Raw genomic sequence first — 17,586 nt, 5'->3', positions numbered from 1 at the left:
CATGTCTATTAAACAGTGAGCAGCCTGTGGCCTGTGGCTGCTCACTGTTAAAAAAAAATAAAAAAGGTCTCCCCCTCCCGAGACGTGCGAGTGGGGGCTTTTAAACTAAAGGGGGCCCTAATCAGCGGGTGGGTGCCCTAATGTAAAATAATGGGGGGGGACCTATTGTTCTCCCCCGGGCCCCCACCCCTGAGCGGTGGATGGGGGCCCTAAATACTAATAAGGGGGGGACCTAATGTCCTCCCCCCTGGCCCTCACCCCTGAGCCGCGGGTGGGGCCCTAAATACTAATAGGGAGGGGGGAACCTATTGTCCTACCCCTGGCCCCCACCCACAGGCTGCTCACTGTTTACTAGACATGCCCCTACTCGCGGTATAGTGAGTAGGGGCATAATTTACTAATACTAAGTAATTTTTACTTAGTATTAGTAAATTTGGCTGAAAGACCAATTTAGGTCTTTCAGTCTTTTAGTAGATAACTCCCTAAATCCCACGGTATTAGGGAGTTATCTACTAAGCGGCTGCAAAAGAGTCCCGAATTGCGAAAATCCTGAATTTCGGAATGCCGAACCGAACCGAAAATTTTCCCCATGCACATGCCTAATACACAGAGTTACAGACAGACAGTCACACACAGAGTTACAGGCAGCCACATGCCGAACGAGAGTCATACACACAATCATAGCCAGACAGGCAGACAGTCACACACAGTCACACACACACATTTACAGAAAGACCGTTACAGACATGGTAGAACTGAATCCCCATATTTATTTGCTGAGTTAGGGGATTTCAAAAATGTAAATCTGTACTATAATGTATATTTCCTTTTTGTTTTTACTATGTAAGTTCGGAATTCTGATCAGATACCTTTTGGGTTGAGCACCCCGCCCAGCTCCCCCAGCTTCAGATGTCCCTTTGGAGGTGACCACAGGTATATATTTGAGGAGGTTTTGGACAGTCACAGTAATAATTTACATTGAGCAGATAGGTGATTTTAAGTAGCCTTATAGAATTTAGACATGTATTTTTATGTGTGCGCCGTTCCGGTAATCTGCATTACAGGCAGACATTCACACACATAGTTACAGGCAGACATTCACACACATAGTTACAGGCAGACATTCACACACATAGTTACAGGCAGACATTCACACACATAGTTACAGGCAGACATTATGTGATATTTCTTACAGGTACTGAGATGTTAGTATTAAAGCAAAATACAACTATTTTCACATACTGTAGATGTGACAAAATAGATTTTTTTTAAAAAAAATGTTCAAAAACCTTATTATGCTTATAGGCATTTGTAAACAAAGGTTACTAAATATGGTAACATACTATAAAAATGTCGGCTTAATGTCCATGTAGCGGACCACGGGTAACCCGACTGATTACCTCCGCTAATTCCTTCTCTCAGCCAGACTGGAACCATTAACACAAGCAGACATCCATTCCCCCAGTAACCAAACAAAACAGAATTCTGAGAGTCAACTCATGTATTTCTGACCACACACAACTTTTATGCAAAGACCCATACATGGGGTCTCCAATAAAACAATACAGGGGTTTCATTCCCAGGAGATAATTGCATGAGAAAAAACCCCATAATCGAATTATCTCTCAGGTACAGAAAATCTACACAAAATATACAGTACCCCAAAAGTGCCCCCACCATAAATTGGCACCCCACAAAAGTTATATCCCCAGATAGCCCTGATCTGAGTGTATAACATATCCAAATATCACTCTGATCGATTTGGTGAAATGGGAATGCCATCGAGGTAAAGTTTGACCAGCCAGACACAAGGCTCTAGCCCAAAAACAGTTCCAGGGAAATAGGTGTCCCGGCTGGTCACTGTTCGGGGGTTCCTGTGCGAACACCAAGCAAGGGATTCTCTTAATTTCAAGGTACGAATGCTCCCCCTATTCGGTAGTTCATATATCCCAAAAGTCGTTTGCATAGTTGGTCAGGAAGTAGAATGGGGAGCAGTCTAATCTTTACCAGGGTTTGTGCAAGTGCCTAGCCGAAAAGAGTTCCAGGCACTTGACGACCAAATGCTGCTGCCCACGTTCGGAAGACAAAATGGCCATCATTCTTTTGTCGACCACGTGCATTCGGTTATATGAAATGGCAGCCACCGAATGGAAGCATCCATTAAATACTTCCCTTGTGGTTTCGCATAAGTGGTTGGTGCCAACGTTCTAATGGGTTACAGGCGTGGTCCTCGTTCAGGAGACGAATGGAGGAGGTTTGTATACAATAACGGAAAAAGGAAAAAACATGCGAAATGGGGTAAAACAGACAAAATTGTCGGTAGGTTCTGCCCCTGTCCACATATTGTAAATCTTATATCTAAAATAAAGGTATTTCAAACTGCTTTATCATTATTTAGCAATCTCTAGAATGCTAATGTAGTGCTGACAATGAAATGGCACAGTCTATGCAATCCTCCCCCTCCTTGACTGTAGGAATGGTATGACCCACTGAAACGTCCTGTACTTTTTTAAAGCAATGGATGAGCTGAAATGTTTTGCAAATTTACATTCATTATATCAGTGACCAGTGGCTTCTGGAAGAGAAATTAGTTTCTCTACAGTCTGGTAATCATAATAATGAGGGTGAGTGAGGTTTTATGGACTAAATTTATTTATTTATTTCGGCAAAATACATGAAAGTAAAAATATTTATACCCGATTCTGGAAGTGAAGGGGTTAAAGGGAATCTGTCACTTCTTTAAAAATTACCCCATGTAATAAAACATTGAAAATCAGCTGAAACTGTTACCTGTGCTCCGTTTCCTTAGTAATGTAAAATATTGAGGAACTGATGATCTAGTAGTTCATGGTAAACATTGCATTGGAGCAGATAAAACAGATACATTGGTTCTGTCGCTCTCAATCACTCAGTGCTGAGTGCCAGGTGCAAAGGGCAGAGTTCAGAACAATTATTGACATACAGTAGCTCAGTTCCAGGGTAGAGGTAAAAACAGTAGTGTTTCTAAGTTAAATTTTATTTTTCATACTTCACAAAGTATATTTGTTAAATTTAGAGGATAAGTAAAAATAATACCAAAAATCCTAGGATGTTATGTCCCGCTATTAAATTCAGCACAGGGCTCTCCTGAACGGATTGTCAATCGTTTTTAAACAATCACAAGTTACAACAATTAAAACACAATACCTGCACTTCACACATGACTTGGCAGATCCTACAGATCTTTAAATCCCATCTCCTATTGGGGGTCACTGGCCGTGAAATTCCTCCGTGAGTAATAACATCATCTGTTTTACTATTCAACAATTATTTTATCTTCATTACTTTATTACCCTCACTTCCTATAACATACACTACTAACTATACTCTCTGCAGCTCCCCACACCTCCTATAACTCACACTAACTGAGCAAGATCCACTTTAATTCTCTGGGCTTTAGCACCCCAATCCAGGTGGACATGGGCAGTGGGTAAATAGTGGATGTTCCCTCTGGCCACTCGAACAGCCACGGTACCCCTGTCTTTTCTTCCTCCGGGACAAGCAGTGGGTGCACTAGAGTTAGCGGGGCTCCGGTGTCTTGAAGTCCCTGGACCTTGTGCCCGTTAGGCCGCACTGCCTGTCTGTGGTGGTCTCAGTTATCATGTTCAGCCTGGACGGGGCTTGCCTCATGTAAGATGGTCCAGGCCTCTTCGTCTGGGTTCTGGAACTCTGTGTGGTCATCGTGGTAGCAGAGAGCTGCTGCTCGTGGGTTGGCAGGGACTACGAGAATGACCCATTGTGGTTTGCCCCAGTTTTAAGGACAGTTTATTTTGATGTGGCCAGGCTGGTTGCATTGGAAGCAGCGCCGTTCTGCCCTGAGGTAGATTTGCTGTGAGGGTGCTCGGACTGGGAGGGGGGCTGGAGCAACAGGGTTGGGCTGGAACAGAGGTCGGATGGGTGGTCGGTGGGAAACAGGGGCAGCCGAATGTCGATATATTCATCAGCCCACTGAGCTGCCTCGATGAGGGTCTTGGGCTGTCTGTCTCTCACCCACCCATTCTCATACTTCGTTGGGGAGACCATTATAAAAATGTTCCAGCATGAAGAGCTGGGTGATCTCTTCAGAGGACTTGGCTTGCTGGAAGTTTAGCCAGTTCTGGGTGGCCCTTGTGATGCGGCATGCCCACTCCGCGTGGGAGTCCTTCTCCCCTTTCCTGGTCTCTCTGAACTTTCGGCGGTATTGCTTGGAGGTGACAGCATACCTGGCCAGGAGAATCTGTTTGATAAAGGGATAGTCCCGGATCTGGTCCTCTGGTACAGCCCAATAGGCTTCTGCCGCCTTCCCCACTAATTTGTTGGCCAGGATGGGGACCCAGTTGGTGGGGTCAACTGCTTGTAGGAAGCACTGGAACTCAAAATCTTGTAGGAAGTCACCAATGCCTTCTTCTGCTTCCTTGAATTCTTTGAAGGCATTGTACGGTAGTTTGCGGGTCTAGACATGTGCAATTTGTTTCGTTCCGAATGTCAATTCGGCGAAATTCGGGCAATTCGCATACTTCTAAATGTCCGAATAGCTGATTTTCCAAAGTGTCACTGCTTAACCCCCCCCCCCAAGTGTCCCCACTCTCGAGACCCCACCCGTGCTGCACGAGTGGGGGCTTTTAAACTGAAGGGGGGGACCTATTGTCCCCCTGGCCCCCATTCCAGAGGGGCCCTTGATGACAATGAGGGGATCCTATCGTGTCTCCCCCAGCATCCACCCCTGAGCGGTGGCTGGGGGCCCTAAAGTAGAATAAGGGGGGGGCCTATTGTCAGGTGACTAGGGGTCCCCAAACCCCTAGCCACCCCCCCCCCCCAAAATTAATAAAACCCTACCTATCCCCCTCTCCCTAAAAATAGTGAGGTGGAAACAATTACTAAGTACCTGTAAAAAAAGAAAAAAAACTTACAATTTGATGTCTTCTTTTCTCTAAAATCTTATTTTTTTCAGCCCCAAAAAAGGGCAAATAAAAAAACCATAATACCCGTCGCACTTTGAAAAAAATAAAATAAAAACCCGAGCGCAAAAAAAAAAAAAATGGAAAAAAGACCCCAGATGCTGAAAAAATAATCCATCTTCACCCATGGAGGGCACCGCGCCGACTGAGCTCCGCAGGGCGGGGGAAAACTTATAAAGCCTTGCCTCACCCTGCAATTAGGCTCAGAGCACTCTGATTGGTGGGTTTAAGCCAACCAATCAGAGTGCCCTGACAGGTAAATGAAGAGACTGACAGGTAAGTCTCTACATTTACCTGTCACACCACTCTGATTGGTTGGCTTGAAATCCACCCAATCAGAGTGCTCGGTGTCATTTTACACAGCATGGGAAAGTTCTTTGGAATTTTCCCACGCTGTGTAATTTGACTCATAACTCTCTGATTGATTGAAAGCATTATTGGTATTTAAGGCCCCCACCTACTACTCAGGGGTGGGGGCCAGGGGGGAGGACAATAGGCCCCCCTATTGGTATTTAGGGCCCCCACCTGCCGCTCAAAGGTGTGGGCTCAAAGGTGTGGGCCACGGGGGAGGACAATAGGTCCCCCCTTATTCTAATTTAGGGCCCCCACCGCAACTCAGGGGTTGGGGGGGGCAATAGGTCCCCTCTCCTTATTCTAATTTAGGGCCCCGATCTGCCGCTCAGGGCACAGGTAGGGGCTCGGGAGGGGGGGACACTTTGTTGTTTTTTTTTACAGTGAGCAGCCACAGGCTGCTCACTGTTTACTAGATATGCCCCTACTCGCGGTATAGCGAGTAGGGGCAGAATTTACTAATACTAAGTAATCTTTACTTAGTTTTAGTAAATTTGACTGAAAGACCAATGTAGGTCTTTCAGCCTTTTGGTAGATAGCTGGGAATTAGGGAGTTATCTACTAAGCAGCTGCAAGAGAACAAATCCGAAGTCCTGAAGTGTCGAAATGCCGAAGTTCCGAATTTCGGAAGTGCCGAACTGAAGTGTCAAAGTCCCAAATTTCGAAATGCTGAACCGAATCGAATATTTTGCCCATGAGTTTGTAGGGGTCGCCCCCTTTCTCTTGGCAAGGACATAGGCTTGTACCTCAGAACAAAATCCTACTGACTGTCTCCTCTGAGGGTAGCTCTCTAAAATGTCAGGTGCCGGTCCACCTCCTTGCGCACTTCATTCTCTTCTCCGGCCCTTGGCTGGGGAGTAGTTGCCTAACTGCGTGCGTAGTCATCTTCCATGAGCGCAGCAATCAATTCGGCTTTATTACGACCGCCAGGCGTTATCCCTCTGGCTTCACACAAGTAACGTTTGGTTTGCTGGTAGGGACATGGCATCCCACTGCTTGCCACCAGTTGTAGCGGGGCCTAGGTAGCCAGGCTAGTTACTCCCGCTATTAATGTATTAACAGACCCATTTCCCCCCCCCAGTAACTGGACGACACACGGTTCCAGGGGTACAACTTTTGACAATCTTTATTTGGGCACACAGCTTTTTATGCACAGACCTACTCACGGGATCTCCATCTCATACAACACAATCCCAGGTGGGAGGGGGTGGGTTGAAGATAACCATCTCCCGCTCTGGGAGATACCACTAGCACACAGGGACACACATGCCAACACATTCCATACAGGTGGGTAAACTTCAGGGCTCGGCGTCCTGGGGAGGGAAGGGGTCACACAGGTAAAACATATATTGTTAGACAGCCCTAGGTCCCATTTGGGATGACTGCAAATTGCAGGCTATCGGGTGTACAGAGTCCGAGACAGCAGCGTCTCAAGTTTGGGGCTCGCGGCTCTGTAAATTCCTGAAATTAGTTCCACTGCGTTGCTTGGTTTGATCCGGTGAATTCAAACTTGGCGCCCAAACCAGGCAATAGCCAATCCACTGAAATGCGCAAAACCAATTCGCGCCAATCAGCACTCATGGAGGGGAGGTGTTTCGTCGCCCAATCGAGAGAAAGGGCACAAAACCCTGTTTGAATGGGTGCTCCTGATCCGATTCATCGCCAGCTCCTTGCAGCGACCAATCAGTGCTCCCACGGGCCAACCAACCAAGAGAATGGCGCAAACCCAGTTTGAATGGGTGCTCCTTCTCCCATTGGTCGATGGTGTGCATTCCTCTCTCGGGTGGATACCCCTATCCTGAGAGAGCGCTTTCCTGGGCAGCCACAAGCCTAGCCTTGTAGCCCCCACGTAGGGGTATAAATAGTGATTATAGCTCTGTTGGGAGTGGGTAGGACAATCCGCTCGAAGACAGGGTGCGCAGGCCGGTTCGGGATGCAAATGCTCCCCCTATTGGGCGTCCGGTGTTACGAACTGGTGACCTCCCAGGGGAAGCACGCGCCGCTTGTTTCCCTTGCCGTCTGCGGTTTTCACACCACGTTAGCGAGGTGTAAATGTTCTAACCACACGTTCTAATTGGAGTATCAGGGTGGTCCGGTGCATGGGGCTGCGTGCACTGGAGTGCCACTATGTGGTTAAAAAGCAATTTGCAGGATTCATTGTGAAAATTACAGAAAGGGGGAAAATTAACAAGGGAAAACATACATTCCAGGAGAGCACATCCACACATAGGAAAGGGCAATTCACAGCCAGGCAGCGGTCCTGCCACAATGGTCAATGCTTTGGGGTGAATTCCCATTGGTGCCTTCAGCCTAGGTAGGCATGCAATAGTGGCAACTGACTTGGAGGGAGGCTTTGCCCAAGAGAGGCCCACTCCAGTCTGAGTGAGTGCCATGTCTTGTAAGAGAGGTACGTACACCCTCTTGCGCTGTTGCAGACATGGGCAGGGGTCAGCAGGAGCTGGCACAGGTGTGTCGGGCCTGTGGGAAACGGGATAACCCCCACCGGTCCAAAGGGGTGGACCCTTCCGAAGCAAGGAGCTTGTGAAGCAGCTGTGTTCCACATCTCAGGAGAGCGGCCGTCTCTCATGCCCCCCAGATTTCACTAGTCTTCGCTGGAGCCTCCGGGTGAATGAGAGAAATGTCTGGGTAAGACTGTCAATCGGGCAGCGAAATGCTCCAAAATTCTTCTCTAGGGTATGTAGAGTGTCCCCAGTACAGCTATGCCGGTTTTTCCTGAGTGTAAAGTCTGGTATTTTTCTATATTTGGAGCTTTTGCCTGGAGCTCATTCCATGTGCTGCTGGTCGTTCGTGATACGGTTCGGTGTGGCAGTCAGGCCCCGGCCCCAACATCTTGTTTTCATCATTTATTTTCTACTTAGAAGGTGAACATGATAGAATAGTTTCATAATGTTTCTTAATGTTGGGAAAGCGGACAACTCCCTGGCTTTGCCCTATTACCTAAACACTCCAAACAGGCACAGGGTTTCTAGAACTTCTTTGGGTTAGTTCTACCCAGCTTTCTGACATTTTTAAAGGTAACGTTTTGAGATAAAGATAGATGTTGTATAATCCTTCTCTCACCACCAATACTTCCAATTGGTATCCTTTTGAGAGAAATCCACTCTGCGTTGTGTATTAATAGTGCATGTAATATCCCTGTATCACCTCTTCCAAAAACTAACATATATCTTTATCTCCTTGTCCAGATAAATATATGACTAGCACTATTAAGGTATTCTACCCGATATTACAAATAAACAGCCAACACCATAGTTCTTACCAGAGAGAAATCTTTACTTAGAATCTGCCCAATTAAATATTACAGAAGAAGAATGTTACAGAGTTATAGTATTACAGAGTTACAATACATTCATAACACTCCATCTATCTAATAATATCTGCTACATTGTATCTAATAATATCTTCTCCATTGTGTATAATAATATCTGCTACATTGTATCTAATAATATCTTCTCCATTGTGTATAATAATATCGGCTACATTGTGTATGTGCTGTGAGATGTTGTGTGCAGCATGTGTGTCTTACCAAACCTAATCTAATGTGATGTCAGTATGTTCTATTTTTAAAGGAATTGGTTCCCATGTTGTAAATAGCAAACTCCTCAGCTCACTTGATATGTAAATGTGATTTACTTTCCCAAGGCCCAAAGTGTTGTCTATCCTGTTATTTTATTTAAGTGTTAACTCTCCCAGCCATCCCTTTGCCTCTAACCTAAGGTGTGATTTCCTAGATAGAGACCAGTTTATATGTAAAATGTGATCGGTGCCTTTCAGGTGCTGTATCTTTCCAACTATCTAAACAGAAACTCCCTTTGAAGATAATTCCTGACCTCCCATACACACAGACTTAATCAAGCACATATTAAACATATATATATAATATTTTCCCCAACAATAGATTCATATATTGAGGGCAGAGGTATTTAGAATATTGATTCGACCTAACCAACTTAACATTAAATTACCACATTTTTACCCCACAAGTAAAATTTCTTGATCCAATAGTCCTTAACCCCTTAGTGACCAGACCGTTTTTCAATTTTCTTACCGTTAAGGACCAGGGCTGTTTTTACATTTCTGCGGTGTTTGAGTTTAGCTGTAATTTTCCTCTCACTCATTTACTGTATTATATTATATTATTGTATTATATATTACATATTATATACGTATTTTTTCTCGCCATTAAATGGTCTTTCTAAAGATACCATTATTTTCATCATATATAATTTACTATAAAATAAAAATATAAAATATGATGAAAAAAAAGAACACACTTTTTCTAACTTTGACCCCAAAATCTGTTACGCATCTACAACCGCCAAAAAACATCCATGCTAAATAGTTTCTAAATTTTGTCCTGAGTTTAGAAATACCCAATGTTAACATGTTCTGAGATTATTTTTTTGTGTGCAAATTATAGGGCTATAAATACAAGTAGTACATTGCTTGTGACTAAGTACATTGTTGTTTCAAAACATATATTTTTTAAATGTATCAATAGTGACATTGCAACACGTTATCTGTCATAAATCTCTGATCACACCTCTCATGTACATATTTTTTCAAAGTAGACAACCCAGGGTATTCAATATGGGGTATGTCCAGTCCTTTTAGAAGCCACTTAGTCACAAACACTGGCCAAAGTTAGCATTTATATTTAGAAAGGCAAGAAATAGCGTACCTAGGAAAATAATACACTCTGAGTACAAAAATGAATGTCTAAGTCTACAAGGAGAATATCAATCAGACAAAGTACTCTACTGATACAATAAATACATTTTATTATGAATACATATAATGACAAAGAAAACCAAAAGTGCTAATGTACACACAAAAAAGAAATAAGTGAGCCTAAAAACTACATGTCTGTTCGTCCACTCACTGTAAAGTGCTGCAGAATTTGACGGCGCTCTATAAATATCATAATAATAATAATAATAATAATAAAAATGGGTGCTAAAAACAGTTACTCTTGATAAGAGTAACCTAAATACTATAGAAACAAATATTCCAATGGTACAGACTAAATAGTCCGTTTGACACTGCGTATGAAATCTGCTGGTAAGGATATGCAAAAGGTATCTTAATATCAATTCCCAAATGCTATCTCTGCTGATAATGACCTCCCTTACAATTACTTCATATAGAGAGATCCTTATTGGTGCTAGAGACACTAAATAGGGGATATAACTGTGTGCAAGAACGCTATAGTAAGTATACTGAGGAGATGCAGGTGAAACAGATTTTTTTCTCAGTCACAGCCTTCCGTCACTGAGCTGATGTAGCCTTCTGTGCCCGATAAGTGCCTATCTAGGCAGTAAAACTGTCAGTATTGATGCACTGTGGGAAAGAATATCGATCTCCACAAGATCGGCAAAACAGATTACAGGTAATTCGATATGTTCAAATATATGTAGACTAGTATGTTCAAATATCCATAATCTGGAAAGCCTAATGCAAATTATAATTGCTAGATAAAGAAAAGTTACTGATGAGTCTTAAAGGCACTAAGCAGAAGGTATCGATATGATCTCTACAAATAGGCTATTACAAGGCCTGCCATAAATTATTCCTGTTAAGTTGTTACAATTAGACACTCGATACAAACTGTATCTGGGAGGGAAAGTTAGATGAAAGCGATCTAGCATTTTACAAGTACTAGGGCTGAAACGATCCTATGCTTATTGTACTCCCTGTGCCTCCAACGGCATCTGTATCTAGTCACCAACTCCTGCAAGGTACTGAATCCTAATAAGCAGAAATAATACGGGGTGAAAAAATAATAAAGTCAAAATTCAAACTAAGTAGTAGGGTTGCAAGTCTATATGCTGAACTCTAAAAACCATAAGAGTGGCACACTGCGGACTCCAACGCTGTATCTACGAAATAAAGAAAGATAAAGATTAGCAAGTATTAGGGCTGTGAATATCCTATACTTTAATTCACACTGTGCCTTCGAGGGCATCTTTCTCTAATCCCACTTATAGCTAGACACTAAATCCTAATAGACAAAAAATATATAGAACGAAAAAAATAATAAAGTAAATATTTAACTGGGTAGTGTGGTCACAAGTCCATGTGCTAATTTCTAAATCCATAAGAGTAGCACACTGCAGACCCCTGACGTGCGCGTTTCGCCCAACCTGGCTCGTCAGAGGGGAACCGGTCGGTACATAGCATCTGGTTTAAATATGCAGAGGCGTCTTTCTATTGGTCAGACGTGGCAATTCCTAATTGGTTACGTGAGTAATGACGTAACGGAGATTCCCTCAGGAGGAAGGGAAATCTCTTTGGTAGATTAGTTAACCCCTTCCTAGATGCATAGTGTCAATTATACTTCTAGCTGTGACATCAACATAAAAGTTTGATAACTAGGTTATCACAACGGGGGAACTGTTGGAATGAAGTGAACCCACACAAAGTAATAGTTATTTAGGACCCTCTTTGTAACATACTAAAGGTAAGGTCACTGTATAATGTATGTAAATTAGAAACCTCCTAACAAAATTAAATTCAATTTTAACTCTTAACCCTTCATAGAACGAGTGTCACAAGTGGTCAGATTCTGACTCACTTACCAATTAACCCATTAAGAAACATAGAAACATAGAAACATAGAATGTGACGGCAGATAAGAACCATTCGGCCCATCTAGTCTGCCCAGTTTTCTAAATACTTTCATTAGTCCCTGGCCTTATCTTATAGTTAGGATAGCCTTATGCCTATCCCACGCATGCTTAAACTCCTTTACTGTGTTAACCTCTACCACTTCAGCTGGAAGGCTATTCCATGCATCCACTACCCTCTCAGTAAAGTAATACTTCCTGATATTATTTTTAAACCTTTGTCCCTCTAATTTAAGACTATGTCCTCTTGTTGTGGTAGTTTTTCTTCGTTTAAATATAGTCTCCTCCTTTACTGTGTTGATTCCCTTTATGTATTTAAATGTTTCTATCATATCCCCCCTGTCTCGTCTTTCCTCCATGCTATACATGTTAAGATCCTTTAACCTTTCCTGGTAAGTTTTATCCTGCAATCCATGAACCAGTTTAGTAGCCCTTCTTTGAACTCTCTCTAAAGTATCAATATCCTTCTGAAGATATGGTCTCCAGTACTGTGTACAATACTCCAAGTGAGGTCTCACCAGTGTTCTGTACAATGGCATGAGCACTTCCCTCTTTCTACTGCTAATACCTCTCCCTATACAACCAAGCATTCTTAAGGGCCAAATCAGAATATAAAATGGTCGGATTCCAGTCAGTCCGATGTACAGAAGTATGTATTGCTCATACTGCAATACCACAGTAATAGATAATGATAATTTGGATTATATCATCATTGGTGTATGGAGGGAGTAAAATTGAATTCTTCATTAAGGCCGTCTGGTGACAGTGTTTTCAGATAGTAAACACATCTTGACTCTTTCATAAGTAATGTTTTATTAAAATTCCCCTTTCTAGTGTTCAGGGTAAGTTTTTCCAAAGCCTGAAACATTAAGTTTGTAGGATCAGCCTGATGGTAGTTGCGGACATGGTTTGATACTGGGGTCGAAATATTCGGATTCGTGATCGAGCAAACATGCTGTAGTATCCTACGTTTGAGTTGCTGGTAGGTTTTACCTACATATTGGATGCCACAGCTACAAGTAATTAGATAAATCACCCATGTGGAACTGCAATTGATAAACTCCTTGATTATATATTCCTTTTTTGTTTTGGAGCTCTTCACTGTTTTTAATGAATTCGCATGCCTTGCAGTGCCCACAGCGGTAGATTCCAGTTGTTTGTGTTAACCAGGTGGATTGTGGTCATTTAATCGGTTTAGTATGGCTATGGACCAAAATATCTTTAAGATTTTTTTGCCCTGCGTGCTGTAATTTGGGGAAATTTTCCAATACTGTCATTTAGATCTATGTCATGTTGTAAAATTGGCCAAGTATGGGATATTATTTTTTGTACTTTATCCCAATAGAGATCATAGGTGCCTATACAGCGAGTCATCTTTGTTTCGGTCTTAGGTTTGATGTTTCTTAAGCTTTCGCTCCTATTAGTTGTCAATGCTCGTTGGTAGGCTCGTTTGAGAATTCTATTGGGGTATCCCTTCTGTTTGAACATAATCCTTAGTTTCTTAGTTTACAGTTTGAAGGTCGCTTCATTCGAACAGTTGCGCCTTGCGTGTAAATACTGGCCAAATGGTATTCCTGATTTTAACCTCACTGGATGGTAGCTTGTCCAATTTAGCAAACTATTGGTTGCTGTGTCTTTTCTGAAAAGTTCAGTCTCAACCTTGCCATCCTCCAGAATTTGAATATTTAGATCTAGGAAGACCAAGTGTTCCAAGTCTATAACATGTGTGAGTTGAAGGCCGATATTGTTCAAATTGAGCTCCCTTACCAAATCTTAGAATTGTTCAACCGACCCAAGCCAAAAGACCAGTATGTCATCAATGTATCTATGCCAACTATGACCTGTGATCTGTTTTGCCGATCTTGTGGAGATCGATATTCTTTCCCACAGTGCATCAATACTGACAGTTTTACTGCCTAGATAGGCACTTATCGGGCACAGAAGGCTACATCAGCTCAGTGACGGAAGGCTGTGACTGAGAATAAAATCTGTTTCACCTGCATCTCCTCAGTATACTTACTATCATATCCCCTATTTAGTTATATCCCCTATTTAGTGTCTCTAGCACCAATAAGGATCTCTATATATAAAGTAATTGTAAGGGAGGTCATTATCAGCAGAGATAGCATTTGGGAATTGATATTAAGATACCTTTTTGCATATCCTTACCAGCAGATTTCATACACAGTGTCAAACGGACTATTTAGTCTGTACCATTGGAATATTTGTTTCTATAGTATTTAGGTTACTCTTATCAAGAGTAACGTTTTTTAGCACCCATTTTTAGGCTCACTTATTTCTTTTTTGTGTGTACATTAGCACTTTTGGTTTTCTTTGTCATTATTTGTATTCATAATAAAATGTATTTATTTTATCAGTAGAGTACTTTGTCTGATCGATATTCTCCTTGTAGACTTAGACATTAATTTTCGTACTCACAGTGTATTATTTTCCTAGGTACGCTATTTCTTGCCTTTCTACGTTATATTTGGGGTTATCCCCCATTCTCAGTGTATCTGATTTGGCTCTACTTGTTTCTCCTTTCACTTTAGCATTTATATTTGTTTGTGTGTTAATAATGCAAAAAACATTTATGAACGCTAACTTTGGCCAGTGTTTGTGACTAAGTGGCTACTAAAGAAGACTGAACATACCCCATTTGCAATAACTTGGGTTGTCTTCTTTTGCAAATGGTATGCCATCATGGGGTAATTCTCATTCCTGGGCTACCATACGCTCTCAAAGGCAACATAACCAATCTGTCAAATTTCAACGTGAAAAAACAGAAAATCAAGCCTTATATTTGACCCTGTAACTTTCAAAAACACTATAAAACCTGTACATGGGGGGTACTGTTATACTCAGAAGACGTCGCTGAACACAAATATTAGTGTTTCAAAACAGTAAAATGCATCAAAACAATGATATCATCAGTGAAAGTGCTGTTTGTGTGTGACAAATGCAAAAAAATTCACTTTCACTGACAATATCATCGCTGTGATACATTTTACTGTTTTGAAACACTAATTTTTGTGTTCAGCAAAGTCTCCCGAGTAACCCTCATGTACAGGTTTTAGGGTGTCATAGAAAGTTACAGGGTTAAACAAAGTGCTAGCAAATTTAATAGTCGGGACTTTCGGCCTGGGTTGTCAGGCAGGTCCCGCAAATTGCAATCAATAAAAATACTTAATTATGTAAAAATATTACATAAACATGCACATAGAATTTAAATATATATACAGATTTATATATCTGAAGTCTAAATGTATATTTATGAAATTATGTAATTATTTATATGGATATATATATATATATATTATATTATTTTTATTTATATATACATATATATATATGTATAATTTCATACTAAGTGTATTTTGATATAAATATATATATATATATATATATATATAAAATACAAAATAAAGGGAGCACTCTGGGTCTTCTCTTCAGTGAAAAAAGTATTTACTGTATCAAATAGAATACATTACATGTGCAGAACAAATCGACGTTTCGACCCTGCTGGGGTCTTTATCAAGATCATGATCTTGATAAAGACCCCAGTATCTTGATAAAGTAGACCCCTTGTATCTTGATAAAGACCCCAGCAGGGTCGAAACGTCGATTTGTTCTGCACATGTAATGTATTCTATTTGATACAGTAAATACTTTTTTCACTGAAGAGAAGACCCAGAGTGCTCCCTTTATTTTGTATTTTATATTTGGACGCGGGACTGCACCTCGGCATTTTTTTGACTTATAGATAAATAGAGGAGGAGTGCCGTGCTTTCTTATTGTTATATATATATATATATATATATTTATATCCAAATACAGTTAGAATAAAATTACACATATATATTTTTATTCATTTTTTCTATTTTATTATTTTTAAATTTATTATTATTTACTTTTTATAATAATATATAAACAATATACATAGTTATTATATATACACACGTGTGCATTTTTATATTAATATATGTATATGTTAATAAAAAAAAATACACTTAGTATGACATTATATATATGAAACCAAGAGGGCTGCACTCACCTGAACATGCTTACATTATAGCGTGCTGCTGGGGCCAAAATACACAAAATACACAATCCACTCGCTTATTCACTAAACAATTATTTCAAATTTTACAGATTGTAGTAGTTTTATTTAAAAACACCTCACCTAGACAAAAAAATAATGGGGGGTTTAGTTACATTATATGATCATATATTGCATAAGCCTGCCACAACGTCAATGTACCCCATTGTTGGCAGGTCCTACTCTCACAGCCTAATGTCTGCTCTTATGAGATGAATCCACTTACCTGGGAAATGCTTCCTTACTGGGACTCTCTGCAAGTCGAGGCTAAATAGGGTCCTGGAATGAGGAACCTGTGACAGGGAGGGGTGCAAAACCAAGGAGTTGGCCTGGACTCCCAAATATATATAGGAAAGCAAGTGGGCTGTACTCACCTGAACATGCATTTTTTTTAGTACGCCTGCCAACACCCTATTTTACCACTCCGCACACTGATTGCATTTTTCGTTAATGTATAATTCAGGTTTTATGCTGGAAAAGGTGCATTTCTAAGTAAGACCTCAACATGGTTAAAGTCCTGCATAAGTAATAGGTGAGTTAGTAAACCTAATTTGAAAAGTTATCGCCCGACTACACCTCCTGCTGGAAAACAACTGCAACTCCTATCAATCTCTGCCAGCCAGTAATTCAGCAAGTGGATGGCTGAAGCTGATGGGAGTCAAAGAACTCTCTTTAATAGCGTCTCAGATTCTGGTATATTCTCTTTACTGACACCATATAGCGGGAAAGAGAAAAACATTAACAAACCTTAAAACATGCACAAAGTTAATAACACCGAACGCTGTCCCGTCCAATCAGATAACAGCACAGGATATATAGATTCTATCAAATGAAAAAACAACATAAAGTCCAGGCACACCGCAGCCCCGATATCAAACAGCTTTACCTAATCATTTCATTCAGTAGATAAAAATATCATTATATGTTTCACCCTCCACACACAGGACTCGCTCATAGACAGCCGTAATCTAAACACACCTGTCTCTGATAAATGCCTGCAGAATCCTCAAACTTAATGCATACCTTCTAACTATATACACCCTGCTTTCAGGAAGCCAGCTGTCAGGTGGGGGATTACCCACAGGGGCACTAGGCCCGAGGGAGAGAGCGCAGCTTTGGGTGACCACATTTCCTAACTGCCATTCAGGGACACTTACTATTACGAGTGCATTTCATCAAACGTACACTTGAGACTGGAGAAAACATACCTGCTCGTGCATTTTTCAGAAATTCTGCAAACATTAACTGGCTACTTAGACATCTCTTAAGAAATAGAATAATTAATTAAATAAAATAAAATAATTAATATTAAAAATAGACCAATTTTTTTGGATACCTTGTTGGGAAAGCTTTGAAGATACTACCTCGTCTGCAAGCAATATAAATTGAATCCGAATTCCTAGCATTTTATGAAAATACTGTCCATTATTTAGAACAGTGGTTTGGTTTTTCAGACTAAAACTATTTGCCCAAAATTCTGTGCTTAAATTTAAAGGAGAGCCTTACGTTTGAT

The 17,586-nt window shown here is 41.1% G+C and overlaps 1 protein-coding gene across 3 annotated transcripts in view; it reads right to left on the bottom strand.

Moving 5' to 3' along the window:
* The window catches only part of HAO2 (hydroxyacid oxidase 2), a 91,598-nt gene extending 75,030 nt beyond the window's left edge, over positions 1 to 16,568 (bottom strand). Inside the window, exon 1 of one of the 3 annotated variants that reach the window (XM_063446053.1) lies at positions 16,448 to 16,568. Coding sequence is in view for 1 of the 3 variants with exons in the window: in XM_063446023.1 (XP_063302093.1) it covers positions 16,448 to 16,455 (8 nt within the window). In the remaining 2 variants the exon portion in view is untranslated. Of the gene's footprint in view, positions 1 to 16,299; positions 16,369 to 16,447 lie in introns of those variants that run through there. The other 2 variants (XM_063446023.1, XM_063446038.1) reach the window with 2 other exon arrangements.
* Positions 16,569 to 17,586: the final 1,018 nt, after the last annotated feature.

This window comes from Pelobates fuscus, chromosome 1 (assembly GCF_036172605.1).
Source record: "Pelobates fuscus isolate aPelFus1 chromosome 1, aPelFus1.pri, whole genome shotgun sequence".
In the NCBI taxonomy this organism is placed as follows: Eukaryota; Metazoa; Chordata; class Amphibia; order Anura; family Pelobatidae; genus Pelobates; species Pelobates fuscus.
This window is presented reverse-complemented; position numbering and strand designations above follow the sequence as displayed.